This window comes from Mustela lutreola, chromosome 11 (genome assembly GCF_030435805.1).
Source record: "Mustela lutreola isolate mMusLut2 chromosome 11, mMusLut2.pri, whole genome shotgun sequence".
In the NCBI taxonomy this organism is placed as follows: domain Eukaryota; kingdom Metazoa; phylum Chordata; class Mammalia; order Carnivora; family Mustelidae; genus Mustela; species Mustela lutreola.
Window position 1 is genome coordinate 63,662,257 of NC_081300.1, and position 26,397 is coordinate 63,688,653.

General features: G+C 44.2%; 1 protein-coding gene across 1 annotated transcript in view; it reads right to left on the bottom strand.

Annotated features, from left to right (window-relative positions):
- Positions 1–2,140: 2,140 nt before the first annotated feature.
- CRKL (CRK like proto-oncogene, adaptor protein) overlaps positions 2,141–26,397 on the bottom strand; it is a 41,571-nt gene continuing 17,314 nt past the window's right edge. The window contains exon 3 of the mRNA XM_059139226.1: positions 2,141–5,775. Within this exon, the coding sequence (XP_058995209.1) occupies positions 5,641–5,775 (135 nt within the window). The 3' untranslated portion in view covers positions 2,141–5,640. The remainder of the gene's footprint in view (positions 5,776–26,397) is intronic.

The following is a 26,397-nucleotide window of genomic DNA, read 5'->3' on the forward strand; positions in this document are numbered from 1 at the left end:
GAGCAGTGAGGCCGGGTGTAAGGGGTCTGGAGGACGCGGCGGTAGTGGTCCCAGAACCGGCCAGCGAGGCGGTGGACTGGGGTCTAGGTGTCCGGGCTGGGGGGCAGCCGGGCCTGGCACCGAGGACGCCTTCTAGTTCCAGGCTTGTGGCGGCCGCGCCTGCGCACTGCTGGACGGTGCTCGGGGCCCTCCACCCCCCCCCCCGGGTCATCCCCATAAAGGAGGGAAGGTGAGTGCTCACAGACCCGCAGTACTCCTGCCCACTCGGGTCCGCGCCCCGGCGGACTCAAGCCTCGTTCCTATTACAGGCAGTCAAGATAGACCACAGCAACTTGGCCTGGAACTTCTGAGAGCCGGAAGCCCAGGAGTGAGGGGTTCACTGGCACAAGCAGTTCTCAAACTTGACTGCGTAACAGAACTCCTGGAGAATTTTAAAAAGAAGAAGAAGAAGAAGAAGAAACCCTGGCCTCCAGACCCATGAAATTAGAATCTAGGATGGGATCCCCGAGGTCTCCACTCTGCAGCGCGGGTGGAGGGCCAGCGGTGTTGATGAAGGATCGAGGAAGGGCTGGTCTCAGATCAGCAAGGGATCACAGGCAAAGACAAAGGCAGGCCCGCTCCAGCCGCCCCAGAGCTGCTCCCTTGCCCCGTATTACGCTTATTTCCCTTCTCTCAGGCAGTCAGGAAGGCTTCCCGAACCTGAACGTGCCCGGGGCTCCACAGTGGCTCCCATTGTTGGGAGCCATCCTCACCACGTCTGCAGGATAGGGATCCCCTCTGTGTATCAGCTCAGGTTGCCAAGACCCGGGAAACCAGGGGTGTATGTAGACTGCAAGAGCAGGGTCAGGTCTTTTTTTAAGACTTTATTTATTACAGATAGAGACAGTGACAGTGGAACACAAGCAGGAGTGGGGGAGAGAGAAGCAGGAGAGCCCCGGGCTCCCCACGAGTGGGGAGCCCCACTTGGGGCTCAATCCCAGGACGCTGGGATCATGACCTGAGCCAAAGACAGACACCTAATGACTGAGCCACCCAGGTATCCCAGGGTCAGGTCTTGACAGGGAGCTGGGGGTGAGGGTCCATGACTAGACAAAAGAAGGGCCTCCCAACAGGAGCCAGGGAGGAGACTGTGTGCAGAGCCCAGTGATGTCCTAGTTTTTGCTGTTTCCTGAGGTTTCAAGATCTGGGCAGTGGCCTCTGTCGGCCTGCATGCAGGCTAGACTAGCAAAAATGTGGAGGGTTAGCCCCCACACCTGGCCCCATGTCCAAGGGTTTCCCTGCAACGGAGGTACCCAGCTGGTACTGCTGATCAAAATGCACCTTTTCAAAGTATTCTTCAAAAGTGGCTGCTTCTAGGGCACAGTTTCTTCTAGAATGGCTTAAGTTTTGGTATTTCAAGACAAACTTTTCTTTTGAAATTCTGCAGAATCTTGAAAGTAGGAGCCAGAGAGTACATTTTAGCAGCATAGTTCTATATACATATGGATTGGTGTCACTTCCTGAAACTCCTTGTCAGAGGTTTCACTACAAGGAAATGTGGACCTCTCAATACACACACAGAAATATGCATGGGAATGGGGCTCTGGCTGAGGCGGATGTCAGGAAAAATGTGTTGCCCCCCGCCCCCCCAGCTGTCTACCTGCAAGTCCCTGGAGTTCAGGGGGAAGGCAATATACAGACAGGAACAGAAAATAATGTAAAAAGTTAAGCAGCTATCATGCCCCTAACTTGTGATGAGGCTGCTTGTTTTCCAGGACTTTCACTCAAAACCATTCACCTGGGGTAGCTTGTGCTGAACAAGTATTTAACAGAGGCCTTCAGAGACAGGTGCATGAAGGGAAAACACCCAGGTTTTCCTTGGTGGTGTAAAGCGTGGAAACTACCATTCTGTCTTCCAAAGGCCAAGACTGAGCACCAGGACCCCACAGCACCCACTGCACCTGCACACTCTTCTGCAGGGGGGCCCCAACTGTGGGGAAGGGCCAGTGTACCAATGCAAGACGCAGCATCCCCAGAGGAATTACCAGCTGTTTGTGTGTTTCACAGGCATTCACCAGGTATTTAACTGTTTGGGAGGCTGATGTGGACTGAGGAGCCTGCAGGCAGCACTGAGGAGACACCGAAACACCAAAGCCGCCGCTGCCACCACCGGCTGATGCAAGTTTTATTGAGACAATGTACAAACAGGCCAAGGAAACAAGGGTTCTGATGCCGGGACCAGTAACGTAAAATGAATACAAAAATAAAAAGGCACTAATCTGTTAAGAAAAGACACTCGATGTTCTAAGAATATAAGTCATTTAATACTGTTAATTTTATAGCACAAAATAAAACAAGCTATGATCCCCAAAAATAATTTTAAAAGCTTACACAGAAAATATTATTGCCTGAAGTTTATGATCTTTAAGTTACAGGTCAAAAGTTTTGTGTTGTTGTTGTCATTTTAAAACACACAGTGAAGACCGTCTAGAAGCAAGGCCACTGTTCCTCCTGCAGAGACAACGACCCTGTCTCAGGGAACTGTCCTTCTACTCCTTTAGAATATACAACCAGCTCAGTTTCCACACTGATAGCAGTTAACCAGGGACAGAGGTCTCTGGTCCCAGAGGGTGGAGTTTGAGGCAGAGCTCAGTGGTGTCCACAGAAAGCATTAGTCTTAGGTACTGTGTTAAAACAATCAAAAAGTCACTCATTTTAAGAGGTTAATGAACATAATATTAAAGGATTAAATTATAAACACCTGGCACAAAAACACATCATCCCTTTTCAAAAATAAAATGGTAATATTCCTCTGAGCAAACATTATAAGAGCAGTGGCCGTCTGCCTTGGCCTGTCTTGTCTGTAAACAGCTGTAAAAGAAAGTCAGCACGGAGCCAGGGATCCTTGAGCTCCAAGGAGGGAGCAGCTGTCTTTCCCCTCTTTCCGTTTTCCAACAGTGAGCACAGAAGGTGTCTTGTCCGGGTGACCAAAGTTGTCAAATGGCAGCTTGTGGACACGTGCTCCTCTTCCACCGTGCCATCAGGTGGTACCACACCACAAAGAAATGACAAGGATGACTCCTGTGTTGGGAGGTCCTTCTCAGGATAAATAAGTTTTGAGTTAAACCACCAATGCCCTAGAGTTCATAATTTGTTCAGTTCCCAAGTGAGTTAATTTAACATCCAAGTATTTTCTTAAGTGACACACAGTAGACCAGAACAATTAGCAATAATGAACAATCCTTAAAGGAGACCAACCAAGGAGCAAAGGCAGCTCCTCTGAAAGATTCGCATCACTTTCTGAAACAGGAAGTCTTCCCCAATCACTGGGGAACCCAGGCACGAAGCTGAGGCGAGGATTTTTTTTTTTCTTGTATATTTAGTGTGATGAAGAGAATCTCCCTGCCTGATAAAAAAACTAGTAAGGTCCTAAGTCAAAAAGGTACTACTTTTGGCACATATCCCAAGAGTTCAGAACTCAAGGCTCACCTTATTTTGGGCTCCCAATCTCCTGGGCAGCCCTGGAGACATGCACACGGGCTGAGTGACAAGCAGGCTATTATGAAGCCAAAGTAGGTTTGCAGGTGCTCGGATTCTGAAGTGGTCCACGTGAGGTGGGTCTTGCTATGGGTCCACAGACATGGATGAAGGGAAATCATCCTTCCCAAAATGCCCATACATTTCTTGTACTCCAAACCAACTACTGTCACCAAAACGTGCCAAGCCCCTCAGTTAAACTTGGTTTTAAAAAGTCTTAAGGTTTGTGTCCTCTTTGAGCAAGGCACAAACTCCACCTTCTGCTGGCCGGCCCCCTCAGTACCGGGTCACCAGCTGCAAGGTGAGCGCTGTGTCCAGGTGGACAGCAGGGATGCCACCATGCATGTGCCACTCGCTGTGGGAGCTGGGCTGGGCCTGAACTCAGAATAAGAGGCAACTACAATGGAGAGGCAGCACCTTCAGAGCAAGAGGTGGCCACAGTGCTCACTGATTAGGGAGAGCAGACTGCATTTTTCCCAGGAAAACCACAGACAGGCAGCCACAATGATATTTTTCTCAACTGATTATTAACTTTGTCACAGAAACACTTTCAAGATTCTTTAATACGGTAGTTACCTGCCTAATGGAATACTGATTTAAAGAGAGATTGAAAAAAATGGTTGCTCTGCTGGTTCTGTCACCACAAAAATATACATCACTCTAACTCAAAACCCAAGACCTCTGGGAGACAGGGCCATGGTTAGAGCAGACGCTCAGCAAACGATGCAATCACTCATTAGATGGCTGCTACATTTCTAGGTCTGCTGTATTCATTCTGAGCTGAGGCCTGTCTTCAACAATTTCTAGAAGGGAGAGCAGACTGAATTGCATGAAGGTTCCAAAATCCTAAACTGCTATATGCACCAGACAAGGGATCAGCCACACCTTTGTACCAAGCTGGCTTGTATGAACAGCCCTCTTTTAGCTAACAAGGAAATGTTAACATCAAATTGCTAAATGGTTAATGGTTCTCGTAGTCACTAAAATTTTAGACATCAAATGCATGAGTCAATTTCCAGAGTCTGCATTTTCTCTACCTCGGAGCATCACGGATACAGAGACCGGGGAACCAGTATTAGCAGCACCATCTTTCTCTGGCAGCCTTGTGAGCGTGGGCTGCGGCAGTGAGGAGTGGGCCTCAGTGAGAAGAATTTTTAAAGTTTCATTAATGAATTCAATGATTCTATGAACAACCTTTTTAAAGAAACCTAATTCCTATACCTTAAAGGGGTGTATTCACTAAAAAGCTGTACAGAAAACTGGCCATGTGCTTCCCCCCATTGCTCCTGTCGTCACAGCCAACAAGGTAAGCAAAGCTTTCCCCAAATCACCCCCCACTCTGATGCTTTTGAGGACAACGTAATCCAAGAGGCCACGCACACAAGCTTGGCACACTATGACTGATTTTTCTGTGTGTTGTTTGCTATATGGCAAAACAGGTACAACTGGCAACCAAGGGCTGGTGTTTTTGTTGTTTGTTTTCATATTCCTTTAGTTACAGCAGCTTCAGTTTGGAAGCTCAGAGGCACGTGTCATTCCTTACAATATCACAAAAATCCAACCTGCTACTTAAAAACCTGTTCAGAACACACAAGTCTAATTAAGTCTTCCAAAACCAAACCAAAAAGGAAAAAAAAGGAGCCAGATTTGGGGAGTTTAGGACAGAATTCCCTCTTCTTTAAGGTTCATTTGCTCTGTTCTTCAAAGGAAAAACAAAGTGGTGCCTGAGCCACTGCTTTGTGGAACAGCGACGGCAACACCTCACCACGGCCTCAAGCTCCATTTGGTGAACGGGACAGAATCAGTCACAAGAACAAACAGGGCAGTGATGAGAAGACAGACCCCTTCCTTGTCAACTTCTCTCCACTTGTGTGCTTCCACCAGTATTTCCAGTTTATGATCCAAAAGAACTCTAAAATCTGCTACTCTTTGACAATACAACTATGATACAAATGCCGAGGCAGCCACTGTGTGCATTCCAAATGTGTATGAGAGACCGCCACTCTGCAGAAAGCTGGACATCGGCAATGCAGTGTAACTTGCCTATGAGAGAGAATGCTTTCCCACTTCAAAGGAGACTATGACAGGCAGAACAAGGAAGCAGCAGAAAACAGGCAACAGCAATCACTCGTTTTCATCAGGGTTTTGAGGGTCAATGATTTTGACATGTGTAAAGGGGAAGAGCCCTTTGCGCCCGTTCACTTCGCCTTCCCACTGGCCATTTATATTCATCCTTGTGACTTTCACAATGTCACCAACCTGTAAGGATGGAGAAAGAAGACAAAGTCAGCATTTTCTCTGCAAACTAAAAAAAAAAAGTTTACTTTATCTTACTTATTTATTGAAAGGCTTACTTTAAGCCATACCCACTGTTCTATCCAAAGGAACCTACAGATTTTTTAAGGATTTATTTTTTTCAGTGCTCAAACCAAAATCAAGCAGTGCCAAAGACACAAGGTGCTACCAATAAGCCTAGTGTTGTTCACAGCTGGTGAGAGTGTGTATTTAAAAAAAAAAAAAAAAAAAAAAAAAAGGTTTTATTTATTTATTTGTCAGAGAGAGAGAGAAAACACAAGCAGGAAGAGTGGCAGGCAGGCAGAGGCGGAGAAAGCAGCAGGTTCCCCGCCGAGCAAAGAGCCAGATACAGTACTCGATCCCAGGATTCCAGGATCATGACCCGAAGGCAGCGGCCCAACCGACTGAGTCACCCAGGCACCCCTGAGAATGTGTATTAAATGAAGCAGCTTCTGAGCACAAAAGCAGCCTTTTTTTCCTCCCTATATTGGTCACTAACTCCAACAGGAAAGAAATGAACACAACTCAGAATGGTGAAAGTGAAATCGCACAAAAAAGTGTAAAAAAAAACCAAAAAACCAAAAAAACAAAAACCCCACAAAACTAGGGGCACCTGGGTGGCTCACACGGTTAAGTGCCTGCCTTCAGCTAGGGTCATGATCCTGGAGTCCCAGGACAGAGTCCCACATCAGGCTCCGGGCTCAGTAGAGAGTCTGCTTCTCCCTCCACCCTCACCGCCCTGCACCCCACTCTTGTGCTCTCTCTCATTCTCAAATAAATAAATAAAATCTTAAAAAAAAATTTGAAAATCTATCTCCACCCCAATTTACATGGGGGTGGAACTGCTGTCACCAAGACCTCACTCACCATGCCATCTCCCCCAATGCCCAGCAGCAATAATGTCTCCCTGAGTTGTTCATTCCCTGGCCTCTCTATGGGGCCATCACAGGGGAAGGAAGCCCAGGCCTGAGCATCTTTTTAGGACTTTAAACTGCAGGGTGAAAGAAATCCTAGTTATTGTCAGAGGACAGGCACCAGTTAGGGGCTGCTCAACTCATCAAAGGGAAGGCAGGAATTCTGTTTCGGAAGTGGTTTTCAAATTGTTCTGCAGACCCACAGAGCTTTAGAGAGGTGTTTTCAGGGCCCAACAAATGTCTGATTGGGATTTCAACTTAAGCCTGTATTTTATAAAGTTATAAGAGAAGACAGTACATGGGAATGCTCTACTGCTACATTAAACCGTGCTGCCCCAGCTGCTTTCCATGCACATCTTCCTTGGGATGAAGCTGCCTGTGCCATGTGTCTGACTGAAGACTCCCCAGATGACAAGGTAAAGGCTAAAAAGGCTAAAAGAGACCTATCATTACTTGCAACAAAACACATTCAGAAATAAGCTGGACGCTGAAGTGGATAGCAGACTGCATCTGTCATTCATGTTATTTCCAGTTTTTTCCTTCCCATTCTGTCAACTGTCCCAATTGCCTTTCTAGCTATTTCTTATAAATCTCAACTAAAAAATACATTTATACTTATAAAAAATGTTTAATCTCACAACTAGGTTTCACACATTATCTCATTTGGAAAAAAAGGGTCTTCTTTCTGCTAAAGCTACTGTCCTTGGGGCACCTGGGTGGCTCAGCTGGTTAAGTGTCTGCATTTGGCTCACATCATGATCTTGGGAGTCTCAGGATCAGCCCTGCGTTGGGCTCCTTGCTCAGTGGTGAGTCTATTACTCCCTCTGCCTTTCACCCCACTTGTGCTCTCTCACTCTCCCTTTCTCAAATAAAATCTTACAAACAAACAAACAAAGCAAGCTAGCTACTGGTCCAGCAAGCTGACTGCTGGCCTGGAATGACCACAGATCCCAGAGATGACAAGGCAGCTTTATAAGTCTACCTGTACACAGCTCTGGGCTCTAAAGCCAACCTTGGAGCCCTATCTGCCTCTCTTGGTTACTAGGTGAGCCACTGCCTTGTGAGAAAAGGAGGTATGTTTTCTGAGGAGAACCCAGAGAAGGGAGGCTATGTATGAACTAATTCATTTGAATTAGTATGTAAGATGGCATGAGGCTAGCATGTGGGGTGCCTGGGTAGCTCAGTGGATTGAAGCCTCTGCCTTTGGCCCAGGTCCCGCATCGGGCTCTCTGCTGGGCAGGGAGCCTGCTTCCCTTCCTCTCTCTCTGCCTGCCTCTCTGCCTACTTGTGATCTCTGTCTGTCAAATAAATAAAATCTTTAAAAAAAAAAAAAAAATGGCTAGGACGAGCAGAAACTCTAAAACCTGGTGATACGGTCTATAAAACAGAAGTAAACAAGAAATAGAAAGCCAAAGAAAAAAACAAAAGGGGCTCCTGGGCAGCTCAATTGGTTTGGGGGGGGGGGCAGAGGGTGTCTGACTCTTGGTTTCAGCTCAGGTCATCGAGCCCCCGTGTCAGGCTTCCCACTCATTAGGGAATCTGCTTTTATATCCTCTCTCCCTCTGCCCCTCCTCCAGCATATGCTTTCTCTAAAATAAATATATCTTGTGGGGGGGAGGTGGGGAGTAAGGTGCCTAAGATGAGAAAAACTTCAGAGACCCAAACTCCAGACTTCAACACTTATTTAGACCATGGCCCAAACAGAGGATAGCCATTTCTTTCTTTCAAGATTTTATTTATTTGAGAGAGAGAGAGCAGGACACAGAGAGAGAATCTGAAGCAGACTCCACACTGAGCACAGAGCCTAACACAGGGCTGGATGCTTAACCAACTGTGCCATCCAGGCACCCCAAGATCACCCATTTCTTTCTTTTTTTTTTTTTAGATGTTATTTATCTCAGAGAGAGTGAGAGCGAGCGAGCATGAGAGTGGGGTGAGGGGCAGAGGGAGAAACAGACTCTACGAAGAGCAGGGAGCCCAATGTGGGGCTTGATCCCAGGACTCCAGGATCCTGACACCTGAGGTGAAGACAGCACCAAAAAAGAAGTCCCTTTATAGGGAGGTTTGGAGATATGTTGCTTAGATGACTGAGTGCCTCTCTACACAGGCCACTGGGAAGCAGACAGCTTAAGGTTTTGTCAATGTCTTCCAAGTTTGTAAACTTTGTGATTTTGTTCTGATGTAACTACATACCAATATGAAAGTGGTTCACGCTGCTTAGAGCCAGTGGGAAGGTCCAAAGAGGACAGAGAAGGAAACATGCCCCTGTGGAGTATGCTACACAGACCTGGTTTCCAATTCAATGGATAGCAGGAGTCGGGACCTGTTTTCACAGAGGTTTTTACCTGCAGACCTTCTTCAGAGATGTTACCACCTCTCGATCCCCAAGGATCCCTCCTACAAGGCAGGCTGGGATAACAGATCTACAGTCTGGAGCTCTCCAATGTCACAGGCTGCTGGTTCACTACAAAGCAGAGGTAAAAGCCAGCAGCATCCAATCCTGGCCATCTGTGTCCCTGCCACCTTGCATAGTGCAAAGGCAGCATGCCCAACTGTGCCTGGGACCACTCGACCTCCCGCTCTCAGTCTCTGCTCACCAAGACAGCCACTGTTTTTCATGCTCTATCTTCACAACATTCCCCCTTGTGAACCCAGACTGGCTGCTCTGAGTTGTCTACCTCTCCATCCTCCAGTTTTTTATTTTACCATTTTACTTGTGATTCTCCAAACCTACTGAGAAAAATGCAGTCACCACATTTAGGTGGAAAACAGCACTATTAACAAATGAAACTTCTCACCTTGTGGAAACCAGCCTTAATACTTGGTAAAATGAGAAAATAAGGCTCCCTGATTAGAACACAGTATAAATAAGAAAAAACAAATTGCCCTAAGTTCCTGCCTAAATTCTGACTCAAACTCTATTATTTAGGAGCACCATTAATTCAACTCAGTGGTAGGATGGCTTATAAAGAGTTAATCTGATGGGCGCCTGGGTGGCTCAGTGGGTTAAGCCTCTGCCTTCAGCTCAGGTCATGGTCTCAGGGTACTCAGAGCCCCACATCGGGCTCTCTGCTCAGTGGGAAGCCTGTCCCACCCCCCCAACCCGCCTGTCTCTCTGCCTACTTGTGATCTCTCTCTCCCTGTCAAATAAATAAAATCTTAAAAAAAAAAAAAAGTTAACCTGGTAAGTAAGAATTAAGATTCTAGGGCGCCTAGGTGGATCAGTCTGTTAAGCACCTGACTCTTGACTCAGCTCAGGTTGTGATCCTGGGGTCATGACATTGAGCCCCATGTCAGGCTCCACGCTTAGCACAGAACCTACTTCAAATTCTTCTCTTTCTCCCTCTGTGTGCCCCCCTCCTGCTCACGTTCGCATCCAACTCTCTCAAATAAATAAATATATTCCTAAAAAATTCGACTCTTAAAAATTTTTATTTTTTAAAGTAAGCTCTAGGTCCAGTGTAGGGCTTGAACTCATGACCCCAAGACCAAGAGTTGCACTTCCACAAAATAAGCCAGCCACGTGCTCAAGAATTAGACTTCATATGATGAAAAGTTCTGAGACAAAAATAAAATGCCAAATACTAGATATGTAAAGGAGAGAGTGTGTAAAAAGCAACTCATGTATTTACAGATTACATTATTGTAATTATTTTCAAATTTATGTCACAGGTTCAACTGAAACACTGCAGTTGGTTGAACAATTAAAATTACCATTTTTTTTTATTTTTAAAAAAGATTTTATTTGTCAGAGAGATAGAGGGGAGTGTGCACAAAACAGGGGGAGTAGCAGGCAGAGGGAGAAGCAGTCTCCTCACAGAGCAAGGCGCCCGATGCAGGACTGATCCCAGAACCCTGGGATCATGACCTGAGCCAAAGGCAGATGCTTAATGGACTGAGCCACCCAAGTGTTCCAAACAATTAAAATTTAAAGGTAAAGACTGAGAATTCTATTTTTGAGATCTGCATTAAAAATAAAGTTAATAAAAATTTGTAAAATACCCAGTGGAAAAAAATTACAACTAAAAATACATTTTCTCAGGCACCTGGGTGGCTCAGTGGGTTAAGCCGCTGCCTTTGGCTCAGGTCATGATCTCAGGGTCCTGGGATCGAGTCCCATATCGGGCTCTCTGCTCTGCAGGGAGGGAGCCTGCTTCCTCCTCTCCCTCTCTCTGCCTGCCTGTTTGCCTGCTTGTGATCTCTGTCTGTCAAATGAATAAATAAAATCTTAAAAAAAAAAACAAGAAAAAAACCCCACATTTTCTCTGGTGTTGCCTTAAAAGGAATTAACAATTAGAGGGAGAGAATCAACAGATTTAATAGTAAAAACTGAGTTTTAATATATTTGGGACATATTAAAGACTTTTGAAATATAGGTTGTTAACAGATAATTAGTGCTTGGAGTCCAAGTACTGCTCTTTCTCCAAGTCATAATATTTTCATATATAGATAGTAGAAAGAGAATGTCTTTTTTATTCCTATCTGGGAAAAATCATACAAATGTTTTTGATAATTATGAAAAATTTCATGTTCTATAAAGTGGACCAAGGAATTAGTTTTATTATTATTATTATTTTTTTTTTTGAGAGAGAGAGAGAGCGCGCACGCATGGGAGTGGTTGGGGAGAAGGAGAGGGAGAGAGACTCTTAAGCAGGCTCCACATCCATGCAGAGCCTGGCACAGGGCTCCACCTCACAACCCTGAGATCATGACCCCAGTGGAAATCAAAAAATCAAAATCAAAAGAGTTAACTGACTGAGCTACCCAGGCAAACCCAAAGAGTTAAGTATAACTTAAATATTCTTCTTCTACCTTACAGAAATCACAAAACAGGAAAACCCTAATTATGTTACTTGTTTCTAATAATGAAAATTTTCAGATCTGTTTATAAGGGAATTTCTAATGTGAATAAAGAACCTTGAGTTATAGTACAGACTTTGTAGAAATCACACAGCTGGAAGCTGAAGTTGATGGAAACCTGGAAAAATGGCTTACAACCAATCTTATTCCGTTAAAAAGTAGTAATGTTTAAGCACAAACATAAGATACAGTAAGAGTGAACATGCAAATTAAAATCAGGTCTGCTCAGCGGGAAGAGAAAAACCTGCAAGCAGGAGCTACTAGGATGCTACAATCTAGACCCCTGCATAAGGGCCACATCTCTCAATTTCCTCGAACTCTTCAGTTCACCTGTTCTAGACCCTTGGCCTCTTTGAGCCTTTCAGTGCAGGAACCTGCTGTCTCATGTCTGGAGCTCAATGAAGCTGATAAGATGAGGTACTTCACTGTCTGGCCTTTCCCTCCACCGTACAATTCCTTCCTTATCTCCCTTTCATCTAAGAAAACATACTGCCTCTGTCTTTATTTTTAAAATAATGAAATGGGCGGCGCCTGGGTGGCTCAGTTGGTTGGGCGTCGCAACTCTTCATCTCAGTTCAGGTCATGATTTCATGGGTCATGGGATGGAGCCTGCCCAGATCTGGTTCCCCTCAATCGGCTTGAGGATTCTCAGCCTCTATCACCCCCTGCACTCACATGCACTCCCCCTCTTTCTAAAAATAAATACATAAATCTTTAAATAATGAAATAGGAAAGAAAAGTCATGGACAGAAAACCATTGGTATCATTCTAAATTGACTTCTAGTTGTTATTATTAATATCACAAAGAAAATACAATTAATGCATTAAAACAGACAACAAGACAAGTGAGTATATAGCTCAAGTGAGTATATAGCTGTAGAGAGAATTCTGTGAGGAAAGGGAAGGGGAACCAGGGGAGCAAACACCCAGGTGGACTCTGCTATACAAAGGGACGATGGCCGGGGCACCTGGATGGCTCAGTGGGTTAAGCCGCTGCCTTCGGCTCAGGTGATCTCAGGGTCCTGGGATCGAGTCCCGCATCAGGCTCTCTGCTCAGCAGGGAGCCTGCTTCCCTCTCACTCTCTCTGTCTGCCTCTCTGCCTACTTGTGATCTCTGTCAAATAAATAAATAAAACCTTAAACAAACAAACAAACCCCACAAAGGGACGATAGCCTTAGGGCATCTGTGCAGTATGTAAGTAGTAGGCTGGCACTCAGAGCCAGATCAAATTCTGCCAAGGTATTGTAAAAAAAAAAAAAAAAAAAAAAAAAAGGCTAAGGCCAAGAATGAGCGCAAACTGAAAAGAAACAAAGCTACAGTTTGGGGCCAATGAGTGTTGTTGACAGGTACTGGGCCCTGCAACTTCAGTTTTTGTTTGCTCTACTCATTTGATGTCCTACAAAAAATACTTTGGAATTCTGTCATTTCTACCTATGCTTTCTCTATCTTCAACTGGACTCCAGATGCCCAGAGAGCGTATATTTTGCCTGAAGTCTGCAATCCTAGCTTGCCCTGGCTGACATTTAATAAATGTGAAAGAAAACAAAGTCTCACTTTCCTGAAAACCTGGCCTGGGGCAGCCCTCTCCCACATCTTGGGTGAGCGCATCCCTCAAGCCTGGGGGCGAGAAACATGCTCTGACCCTCTGCTAATGCCCCCCTCCTTGGTTTCCCCAGCCTCTTACTACCTGGCTCTAAGTATAGCCATCCTGCCCTGATCTGCCTTCCGGCATCTAATGTTACCCCAGCCTAACCAGCCCAGCTCCCAATCACCCTACTTTCCTACAGCCAGACCGTACCTACCACATTTGACTACTGCTCCCACCATTTCAGTGAGGAGCACCTGATAGTCCAAAGTCAGTAGCGCAAGTCCAGTTCTCTCCCTCCAATGCTCCAAGGCATCTGAAGTAGGAGACTTCACTTGCCCCTTCTCACTCCCTGCTGCTCAGCTCTTCTTTTTTGTGGTATTCTATAAAATAACACTACTATCAGGTGGGTACTTCCCATTTGGCATTTGTGGAAAGCAAAGCTTTGTGATGCCAGGTGCCTTATTCTCCAAGATTCTGGCAGACTCGCCCAAGGAGCCTCCATTCTCTGCTCTGCCACGGTCACCTCTCCACCCCTAATACACACCACACAGTACTCTCTGAAGGAGGACATTTGTTTTGCTTATTTTGCACTCCATGTCACAGGTCTTTTGTAAACTACTTTCTGGAGAAGTCTGCAGAATCACAGTTAAAGAGACAAGAGAAAACTATAGGTTGATGTCCCCCATCTGATAGATGGCCAAGCAGAGAAGCAGGTGTTGGGAGAACCGAAGTGATAGGCACAGGATCTAAAGACAGTAAAAGACCTTTAAAAAAGACAAACAGAACTGGGTCACTGCTTTTAAACCTCCAAACACCTTTTCTCTGCCTAAGAGCAACATCCCAACTCCAGTCTTCAAGGCTCTGCCTCATCTGGGTCCTGACTCCTCCCATCTCTGACCTCAATTCATGCCTCTCTGCTCCTCTCCTCCAAGCTACACTGGCTTTGTTTTAATTTTTCAAACTTGCCAATCTCTGCCCCAGATATGGACTATACGACAGACACAAGGACATGATGTAAATACAATTCTACAACTCCACATCTTTTTTTTTTTTTGAAGATTTTATTTATTTATTTGACAGAGATCAGAAGCAGGCAGAGAGGAGGCAGGCAGAGAAAGAGAGGGAAGCAGGCTCCCCACAGAGCAGAGAGCCCGATGTGGGGCTCGATCCTAGGACCCTGGGATCATGATCTGAGCCAAAGGCAGAGGCTTTAACCCACTGAGCCACCCAGGCGCCCCCGGGAGCTACTGCTTTGATCCAGGGAACCCTGACTAGTAGAGATAAGTCAGTCAAGGTTCAGGCTAGGAAGAAAGAATGAATAGGAGAGACATCTGAGGGTCATCTGACCATTAATGTTCATTCTGGCCTTGCAAGAGCTCTCACATGTCAAAACATAACATGTCATTCCTCATGCTATTGCTAGCTTAGTCCAACGCCCTTCCCATGGGGAACAAGCCCTAGAACACCAACACAGGAAAGATGCCCTGGCTGTGTTATGTTACCAGCTGCCCACAATTACAGGCCTGGATGTGGACCAGCTTCTTCACAGATCCACTAAAGAATGCTTAGGCTCAGATCCTAAGATGCCATCTTGCTGCTCCTCTCATCACTCCCGATTCTGGTACCATGCCTTCCTTTGGCTTCAGAGTAGGACTGAGCCCACAGAACCACTCACTTCTGAGAGCAGATTGATCAAACTCTGCTCGAAGTTGGTGAATATCAACTCAGTTCAAGGAGCACTCTAGGCCTGAACAGGAACATGTGGCTGATCCTATCAACAGATCAAGAGGAGACACATACCTTACTAAATGTCACCCTATGACAATCCTTATCATTACAAGAAATGCCACACTATTATCTTTGTGCCTGGCTACACTCAGTACTTGTGAAGTACACACATCAACTCTAAAATTAAGCACATACCAGTAGAACACTAACCAGTCCCATTCTGTGTCTAGTGAGACCACGCAAGAAGGCAAGAGGGCACTTCCTGAGGCTAGCGATAATTTCCTATCTTTCTGTTTGTCCAGAGCATACACAGAAGGGCTCTGGCAAAAACTCTACTGCTTGACTTTTGGCACCTGATTCCAAGAGCAGTCAAAGCCCTGGAGGGCCCAAGCGCTGGCTGTCAGTAGCTTTTTGCCTCCCCAGTCTCCTTTCCCAATTAGGGTATCTGCAGATTATACTCTCAGGTTACATAAAAATAAAATCAGGAGCACAATGGATTAAAATGGAATCAGAAGTTCTAACTTGGGGGGTGCCTGAGTGGCTCAGTGGGTTAAGGCCTCTGCCTTCGGCTTAGGTCATGATCCCGGGGTCCTGGGATTGAGCCCCGCATCGGGCTCTCTGCTCAGTGGGGAGCCTGCTTCCCTTCCTCTCTCTCTGCCTGCCTCTCTGCCTACTTGTGATCTCTGTCAAATAAATAAATAAAAATCTTTTTTTTTTTTTTTATTAAAGATTTTATTTATTTATTTGACAGAGAACACAAGTAGAGAGGCAGGCAGAGAGAGAGAGAGAGAAGTAGGCTCTACACTGAGCAGAGAGCCCGATGCGGGGCTCGATCCCAGGACCCTGGGATCATGACCTGGGCCGAAGGCAGAGGCTTTAACCCGCTGAGCCACCCAGGTGCCCCAATAAATAAAAATCTTAAAAAATTTTTTTAAGAAGTTCTAACTTGGGTGACATGAATATATCTCAGAAATCAAAGAACATCCTGAAAGTATACACAGAATTGTACGTAAGTGCATTAATGTATGTTGTTTTCCTGTAGAAAGCTTTCATCAGATTCTAAAAGGGGTCCATAACCCACAAAAGGTATAAAACACAACAATCCATGTCCTGCAACCACCAGGCAGTTTTAATTCTGTGATATGTGGCTTTCATTCATTTACTTGTTCAACAAATAAGAGGGCTGCTTACCAGTTAACACTTCTTATGAAAACAGGGTTTTACTTTAAGATGGGCCAGGGGTTAAAGGTATCAAAGGCCAGTATGCTGTGATTCAAGAGAATGTGGGCTATGGGAAGAAAGAAGTAAAACTTATCTTCATTTGCAGAAGATGGGATCCTATATATAGAAAATTCCAAAGATTCCACAAGAAAGCTATTAGAGCTAGTAAAATTCAGCAAAGTTACAGGGTACAAGATCAACACACAAGTACCAGTTGTGTTTCTATAAACCAGTAATGAACAATTCCATTTAGGGGCACCTGGCTGGCTCAGTTGATGGAACATGTGACTCTTATTGATCCTGGGGCTGTGGGTTTGGGCCCCATGCTGGATGTAGAGATTACTTTAAAAAAAAAAAAAAAAAACTTAAGCAACAAAAATACAGGGGCACCTGGGTGGCTAAGTAGGTTAAGCATCTGGATTCAGCTCAGGTCACCATCCCAGGGTCCTGGGACTGAGTCCTTTATCATGTTTCCTGGCTCAGCAGAGATCCTGTTTTTCCCTCTGCCGTCCATTCCCCCTGCTTGTGCTCTTGCTTGCTTGCTGACAAATAAAATATTTTTTTAAAAAACCCCAAAACACAATTCCATTTACAGTGGCATCTAAAAGAATAAAATAACTGGGAATAAATTAATAGTGTGTTTTTCCAGAGGAAAACATGGAACACTACAAAATGTTGCTGAAAAATATTAAAGATTTAAGTAAATGGCAAGACATCTTGTGTTCATAGACAAGAAGCCTTAGTATTATCAAGATGTCAATACTAATCAGAGATCTACAAATTCAACACAATCTCTATCAAAATTCTAACTGTTTTTGCAGAACTGGAAAAGCTGATCTTCAATGTGTATACATGGAATTCCAAGACACCCTGAACAGCTAAAACAATCTTGCAAAAGAACAAAGTGTAAGACCCATACTTCACAACTACTACACAAAGCTGTAGTAAACAGAAACAGTGTGGTATTGGCATACAGACACATATATAGACTAACGGAATAGAGAGTTCAGAAGTAAACACAAACATTTATGACCAAATGATTTTTTAAAAAGATTTATTAGAGAGACAGCGCACAAGCACTTGAGTGTTATGTGGGGGGAGGGGAGGGGCAGAGGGAGAGAATCTTCAAGCTGACTCCCCACTGAGCATGGAGACTGCCATGGGGCTCATCCATGAGATTACAACCTGAGCCAAAACCAAGAGTCAGTCATTCAACCAACTGAGCCACCCAGGCGCCCTTATGACCAAATGATTTTTGACAACAGTGCCAACTTCATTCAAACGAGGAAAGAATAATTTCTTTTTTTTTTTCTCTCTTTTTTTTTTTTAAAGATTTTATTTATTTATTTATTTGACAGAGAGAGAGATTACAAGCAGGCAGAGAGGCAGGTAGAGAGAGAGAGGAGGAAGCAGGCTCCCTGCTGAGCAGAGAGCCCGATGCGGAACTCGATCCCAGGACCCTGAGATCATGACCTGAGCCGAAGGCAGCGGCTTAACCCACTGAGCCACCCAGGAGCCCTAGGAAAGAATAATTTCTTGAACAAGAGGTACTGGTACAACTGGATTTCCACATGCAGAAGGAAGTATTTGGACTGCTATATTAAACCATATATAAAAACTAACTCACAGGGGCGCCTGGGTGGCTCAGTGGGTTAAGCCGCTGCCTTCGGCTCAGGTCACGATCTCAGGGTCCTGGGATCGAGTCCCGCATCGGGCTCTCTGCTCAGCAGGGAGCCTGCTTCCTCCTCTCTCTCTCTGCCTACTTGTAATCTCTCTGTCAAATAAATAAATGAAATCTTTAAAAAAAAAAATAAAAATAAAAAAATAAAAACAAAAACAAACAAACAAACAAAAAAACAACTAACTCACAGTGAAGAAACAAATTACCTATGAGAGCCATACCCATAAAACTCTTAGAAAAAAACAATGGGGTAAATCTTTGTGACCTTGAATTTGGTAAGACATTCTTAGATATGACATCAAAAGCATAAGCAGCAGAAGAAAAATCAGGTAAGTTGGATTTCATCAAAATAAGAATACGCATCGGGGCGCCTGGATGGCTCAGTTGGTTAAGTGTCTGCCTTTGCCTCAGGTCATGATCTCAGAGTCCTGGGATTGAGTCCTGCATCGGGCTCTCCTCAAGGGGAGCTTCCCTCTCTCCCTTTTCTTCTCCTCCCTGCTCATGTGCATGTTCTCTCTCTCTCTCAGATAAATAAAATCTTAGGGAAAAAATGTGCATCAAAGCACACTACAAAGAAAATGAAAGGAAAACTTACAGAAGGGAAAAAAATTTGGAAATCATGTATCTAATAAGAACTCAATATCCAGAATATATAAAGAACTTTTCTTAAAGCTCAACAACAAAAAACAATCCAATTAAAACATTAGCAAAGGGGGCTCCTGGGTGGCTCAGTCATTGGTCTGCCTTTGGCTCAGGTCATGATCCCTGGATGCTGAGATCAAGCCCGGCATCAGGCTCCCTGCTCAGCAGGAAGCCTGCTTCTCCCTCTGCCATTCCCCCTGCTTGTGTTCCCTATCTTGCTGTGTCTCTCTCTTGTCAAATAAATAAAAATTTTCTTTTAAAGATTTTATTTATTTGACAGAGAGAGATCACAAGTAGTCAGAAAGGCAGGTGGCGGGGTGGGGAGCAGACTCACTGCTGAGCAGAGAGCCCATTATGGGGCTTGATCCCAGGACCCTGAGATCATGACCTGAGCCTAAGGCAGAAGCTTAACCCACTGAGCCACCCAGGTTCCCCAAATAAATAAAATCTTAAAAAACAAAACAAAACAGGGTGCCTGTGTGGCTCAGTTGGTTGGACAACTGCCTTTGGCTCAGGTCGTGATCCTGGAGTTCCAGGACTGAGTCCCGCGTTGGGCTCCCTGCTCAGCGGGAGTCTGCTTCTCCTTCTGACCTTTTCCCCTCTCATGCTCTCAGTCTGTCAAATAAATAAATAAAATCTTAAAAAAAAAAACAACCAAAAACAAAAACTAAAATATTTAAAACAAAAACAGAAACAAACAAAACACGGGCAAAGGACTTGAGTATTTTCCCAAAGAAAATATAAAAAATGGCCAAGAAGCACATGAAAAGATGTTTGATATCATTAGTAATTACAGAAATGCAAGTCAGAATTTTAAAAATGGAAAAACAGTAAGTGTTGGTGAGGACATGGAGAACTGGAACCCTTGTGCACTGCTATAAAATGGTGCAGCTACTGTGGAAAACTATGGTGGGTCCTCAAAAAGTTCAGTATGGTTACCATATGACCCAGCAACTCCTCGCTTAGGTATATACCCCAAAAAACTGAAAACAGGTATTCAAACAAAATATGTACATGAATATTCATAACACTATTCTCAACAGCTAAAAGGTGAAAATAACTTTGAGGTCACCTAAAGAATGCATAAACAAAATGTGATGTATTGATACAACGGAATATTATTTGGCCATAAAAAGAATGAAGATACAGGCTACCACATGGATGAACCTTAAAATATTATACTAAGTGAAATAAGCCAGTCCCTTGGGGTGCCTGGGTGGCTCAGGGGGTTAAGGTTCTGCCTTTAGCTCAGGTTATGATCTCAGGGTCCTGGGATCAAGCCCTGCATTGGGCTCTCTGCTTGGCAGGGAGCCTGCTTCCCCCCTGCCTCTCTGCCTACTTGTGATCCCTCTCTGTCAAATAAATAAATAAAATCTTAAAAAAAAAAAAAGTTAAGGGAAATAAGCCAGTTCCGAAGGACAAATACTATAGGATTCCATTTATATGAGGTATCTAGAATAGGCACATTCATATATACGGAAAGGTTAGTGCTTACCAGGCCCTCAGGAGATGAGTAATGGGGAGTTATTATTTAATGGTTACAGAGTTTCTGTTCGGGGTGATGAAAAATTTTGGAAGTAGACAGTGGTGACAGTTGCACCATTATGAATCTAACTAATGCCACTGAATTGTACACTTAAAAATAAATTCCAGGGTGCCTGGGTGGCTCAGTGGGTTAAGCCACTGCCTTCGGCTCAGGTCATGATCTCAGGGTCCTGGGATCGAGTCCCGCATCGGGCTCTCTGCTTAGCAGGGAGCCTGCTTCCTCCTCTCTCTCTCTCTCTGCCTGCCTCTCTGCCTACTTGTGATCTCTCTCTGTCAAATAAATAAATAAAATCTTTAAATAAATAAATAAATAAATAAATAATTAAATAAATTCCATTATATATATTTTACAATTAAAAAAAAAAAAAAAAAGAATGTTACATGCCAAGACCAGTAAATTGTATGGTTTAAAATGAGCAAATTGTGTAATATAAAAATTATATCTCAATAAAGCTGCTTAAAAATAAGAATGTGGGGGGGCGCCTGGGTGGCTCAGTGGTTTGGGCTGCTGCCTTCGGCTCGGGTCATGATCTCAGGGTCCTGGGATCGGGCCCCGCATCAGGCTCTCTGCTCCGCAGGAAGCCTGCTTCCCTCTCTCTCTCTCTCTCTCTGCCTGCCTCTCTGCCTACTTGTGATCTGTCTGTCAAATAAATAAATAAAATCTTTAAAAAAAAAAAAAATAAGAATGTGGGCTGAGTCCTAGCTCTGCCACATATTACCTGTGAGACTATCAACAAATTTACACAAACCTTAAGTTCTAAGGGGGTAAAAAGGGACTGGTGCCACCTACCCCATAAAACAGCCATAAAGACTAACTAAAACACTCTCTGGGAAGCCCCTACCTGATGGTTCTTCTTACTCAACAGCTACTATCACATACAGAAAACTAAGTAAGATCAGCATAATGACCAGGCTCAGACAGGCCTTGCCTGAACCATGCCAGGGCCTTGATTTCATGATATTCTCACCTAATTATACATTAAGGAAGCAGAACAAAAGTCTTTTAGAGATCATCCTCTCTAATTCACAACCCAATGAGAACATGATATGTTAGAAGAAAAAAATGTTATTAAAAATACAAGAAATTTCTAAAATTTTAAAGGATTTTCTAAAGATTCCTACTTTTGATAAAGCATTGTGACTAAGGAAAAAAGACACTTTTGGTACACAGGTAGAGTAAATCGAATTCATAAAACTAGGTATTTTTTTAAAAAAGATTTTATTTTTTTATTTGATAGAGATCACAAGTAGGCAGAGGCAGACAGAGAGAGAAGGGGGGAGGGAAGAAGGCTCCCTGCTTAGCAGAGAGCCCCATGCAGGGCTCGATCCCAGGACCCTGAGATCACAATCTGAGCCGAAGGCAGAGGCTTAACCCAATGAGCCATCCAGGTGCTCCAAAACTAGATATTGTTAAGCAAAACCAACAAACAATGACAGAAGGGTGGAGAAGGACCCTGCCAGTCATAATGAAAAGCCGAGATTCTTACTTAACAGATGAATATGAGCTTGTGGGCATCTCTAACAAACCTTGGTGAGAAGGGAGATTATTGCTAGAATTGACAGGAGGTAAGACAGAGTGGCCTTGTTATGTTAGGAGGCTCTGACCCTGAACAGATCTCCAGAGCTGAGTCAGATGTTTGATGATGAACATGTATAGACCTGACATCACTGTGGATATATATATACTACAGGTGATTAAGCCAGAGGAACTCACAGATGATCCCTGACAGGCTGAAAAATACAGCTAGTACTACTGAAATCTAGTTTTGCTTTGCACATAACTTGATCTCAGCTGGTAGAACTATCAATGAAGAAACTGCTAATGTGAATTTAATTCTAACCAATGAAGCAAAACCAACTGGTTGAAGTAGAAACCTGAGAACTCCAGGCCAGTCAGTGAAGGAAGTGGTGCCATGGGCCTTAGAAAGATTCAAAAGATCTGGAAACCAGATGTAATCCAGCGACTAGGGGTTTCAAAATGGGGAGAAGACAATCAAGAAGAAATATGAACACAATCACAGATGACCCCAATGGGAGTCAATAGAAAGTATCTTGCGAATGCTGGTGAACTCACACAAAGAACTCTGAGCATCATAAAAAAAGAACAAGCACCAAAGATGAAAGGATGTCCTTATACTGATAAGACAGATATCTAAGTACAGACCAAACACACCGGCACGCAGGAATGAGAGTCCAACTCTGGTCACCTGCCACAGAACATTACAACACAGGACACTGGTAGACCTACAAAGGGTCAAGTTTCCTGGTTTTGTTAAAACAGGGACAATGATGGATTCTATAAAATGTAAAAGGCGAGCATGAAATCAAACCTGGACAAAATTCTGAATGTAATTAGCAAACAGATGGTATCTAGAAGGCAGTATGGGCTCAATCAAGAACAAGTCATGCCAAACAAGCCTCATTATCTTTTTTTAGATATGCGACGTAGATCACGAAGGACTGCAGAGGAGGACTTGAGTACAAAGATCTGGATCGTGCTTTTATGAAACCTGCAGTTAACATGAAACTAAGGGGGGTGATTAATATGCCAGATGACATAGTAACAATTTTAAAAGATTCAGATAACTGTACAGATGGTGTATGACAAAAAAAGAAACGCAACCTCCTCCCAAACCTGAAAAGGGATAACCTTAGGGTCACACACTGGGCTAAGCAAACACAGGAACTGGACTCATAGTTGTTTCTCCCTGATGGGAGAGCTAAAAGGAATCACACATGAGACTATATTCTAGAACTTGCACAAGGACAGAGACCTTTGTTTCTTTCACTACTGAACTCGCATGTCCTTAACAATGTTTGCCACAAGGGTGCCTGGGTGGCTCAGTGGGTTAAGCCTCTGCCTTCTGCTCATGGAAGGTCATGATCTCAGGTTCCTAGGATCGAGCACCACATCCAGCTCTCAGCTCAGCAGGGAGTCTGCTTTCCCCTCCAACTCTGTCAAATAAATAAATAATCTTTAAAAAACAAAAGCAAGGGGCGCCTGGGTGGCTTAGTGGGTTAAAGCCTCTGCCTTCGGCTCAGGTGATAAACCCAGAGTCCTAGGATCGAGCCCCACATCGCTCTCTGCTCAGCAAGGAGATTGCTCCCTGCCCCGCCCCCCGCCTGCCTCTCTGCCTACTTGTGATCTCTGCCTGTCAAATAAATAAATAAAATCTTCTTAAAAAACAAAAACAAAAAACAATGCCCGCCACATTGGTAAGTACTCAGTAAACCTTTGCTAAAGAAGTGTTTTTGGAGGTGCCCAAGCTGAGACCAGAGGGCCAATGGATTTAGATGCTGCAGAAAGCTAAAAGCATTAGGAAGCTGGGTGGACTGAATGATCCATTACTTCAACATGCCTTTCTTCCTCTTCCTGAGTCACCTGAAGTTTCACTTGAAGCCAAGAAAATGTTATTCTTCCCCCACAGAATCTGTTCCACCAACTCTGATTCCCACAGATCCCTACTGTCACCAACTTTTTTTAAAACTAAGTAGGCTCCATGCCCAGCATAAAGTCTAATGTGGGGCTCAAACTCACGACCCTAGGGTTCAAGACCTGAGCTGAAATCAAGAGTTGTATGCTTAACTGACTGAGCCAGGCACCCCTCACCAACTGTTTTCTTTTTCTTTTTTTTTTTTTTTAAAGATTTTATTTATTTATCAGAGAGGGGGGGTGTGGAGAGAGAGCACAGGCAGACAGAATAGCAGGCAGAGGCAGAAGCAGGCTCCTTGCTTGCCAAGCAAGGAGCCCGACGTGGGACTCGATCCCAGGACGCTGGGATCATGACCTGAGCCGAAGGCAGCTGCTTAACCAACTGAGCCACCCAGGCGTCCCACCAACTGTTTTCTTAAGCCATACCACAGGGGAAAGTTCCACCAACGTTCCATTTAGATGCTTGGATACAGGGGCACCTGGGTGGCTCCACAGGTTAAGCAGTTGCTTTCAGCTCGGGTCATGATCCCAGAGTCCAGGGACCAAGGCCTACACTGGGCTCCTGGCTCAGCAGGGAGCCTGCCTCTCCCTCTGCCTGTCCTTCCTTCTGGTTGCGCTTGCTCTCCCCGCGACAGCCATGTCAAATAAAATCTTAAAAAAAAAAAAAAAAAAGATGATGCTTGGATTCAAATTTTCATACAGCAAATAATCATACAGGTGTGCAGCCCCAAAGTTAAGGACAATGCTAAGAAAGCTCCTTCCATTCTTTTCTAGTCAGGAAAGTGTACTGGAATTCAAGTGTGTGAAAATGATAATGATAGGGAGGGAGATTCAAGGATTTGCTTTAAATTATTTAAAAATCAGTAAAAAGGGGGCGCCTGGGTGGCTCAGTTGGTTGGACGACTGCCTTCGGCTCAGGTCATGATCCTGGAGTCCCAGGATCGAGTCCCATATCAGGCTCCCAGCTGCATGGGAAGTCTGCTTCTCCCTCTGACCTTCTCCTTGCTCATGTTCTCTCTCACTGTCTCTCTCTCAAATAAATAAATAAAAATCTTTAAAAAAAAATAAAAAAATAATTTAAAAAAAAATCAGTAAAAAGGGGCGCCTGGGTGGCTCGGTGGGTTAAGCCGCTGCCTTCGGCTCAGGTCATGATCTCAGGTCCTGGGATCGAGTCCCACATTGGGCTCTCTGCTCGGCAGGGAGCCTGCTTCCTCCTCTCTCTCTGCCTGCCTCTCTGCCTACTTGTGATCTCTCTCTGTCAAATAAATAAATAAAATCTTAAAAAAAAAAAATCAGTAAAAAGGTAAGTAGTTTGCAAACTTCAGAACTGCCATCAGTTGTGAGAAATTGGCTATTTTATGCCTCGGTGAAGGCAACATAAGAAAACTGTTCATCTCCTCAGCCTAGCCCTTTGATGACATGTCCACAGCCCCCTTCCTCTCCTTTGTGCTGCTTTTGCCCAACATACTGCACACCTGCACCAACCTGCAGCTACTTGGAGGTATCAAGTCTTGTCCGCATAAGCTCTTCCCTCTGCCAGGAATGTCTCTCTGCACTTCACCCAACTGACTTCTATTCATCCTTCAAAATTAAGTTCGAGGGTCACCTCCTCCAGAAAGGCTTCTCAGACAAATACCCACACTTCCATCTTCTACTCCCCCATTACCCACTCTCCCTCCTACTCTGTGTTATTAGAGCACTTACCACACCACTGTCTCTAGTCTCTCACTAGGTGGTAAGAACCTTGGTGGTAGGACCCTACAACAAGATGTCCCTCACAGGCTGGTTGCATGAATGATTAATGAACCAACTCACTTCAACTTTTAGAACAAGGATGCCTTTAGACTCTAAAGAATTTAACTTGCCCAAGATCACACCACAGAAAGCCACTACTTGAATGCAGGTGTGTGATCATTCCCTGACCATCTTGCTTTTCTGCACCACAGGTACCAAGTATTCCTTTTCAAATTAAATCCCAAGGGTCAACTCACTTCTTGAAAAGAGGTAAGCAAGAGAGAAAAATAGCTAAACACAGACCTGTTTTACAATCTCTCTTTATGGGCATCTGAGTGGCTCAGTCAGTTGGGCGTCTGCCTCTGGTTCAGGTCATGATCCTAGAGTCCCCGGATCGAGCCCTTCATCAGGCTCCCCACTCAGCAGGAAGTTGGCTTCTCCATCGCCCCTCACCCTGTCTCTCATGTGCGTGTGTGCACTCTTTCTCCCAAATAAATAAAATCTTTAAAAATAAATAAAATCTCTCTTTACTTGCAGGAATGTTCTTTTCAAAGTCAAGTTTTATGAAAAAAGTGTGAAATAATTCATCAAATAAGTTCACCTAAGCCCTCATCGTTCTCACTAACACCATCAAGGGAAATAAGGAAGCTTCAGTTACTGGCACATTTTGTCCTACTTATTTCACCTTTCTTATTTTAATACTTTTCCTGGTAACCTAATTGCAAAAATCTCAAGAGAGTTGTTTTTAACAAGATCAGACAAGCATTAAGTTCTAGAAGATAATGTAATTCACAGAACTATTTACTTATGCTACAGCCAAAAGTCTCATTTAAATATACAAAATAAGAAATACCATTAAATGGAATTTGGCAAAAGTATATTTCTCAGGTCCTCCTTACACTCTTTGTGAAACACCAAAGCAAGTCTTTGATGAGACTTACACAGCTGGGGTAGTGTCACGAAGAGACTCAGGTATGGAGACCTCTTTCTGGAGTCTGAGAAACAAGGAGAACTGCCTAATGGCCAAATATGTGGGTTATCTTAAAATATACATCATTAACCGGGCTCTTAATCCTCATCTAGTCTAAGGCACCTACCCACATATCTGCTCACCAAGCTCTGAATGATCTCCTTTATGGGCACCTGAGTGGCTCATTCAGTTAAGCAACCAACTCTTGATTTCAGCTCAGGTCATGATCTGAGGGATCTGAGATCTCCTGGGATAGAGCCCCATGTTGA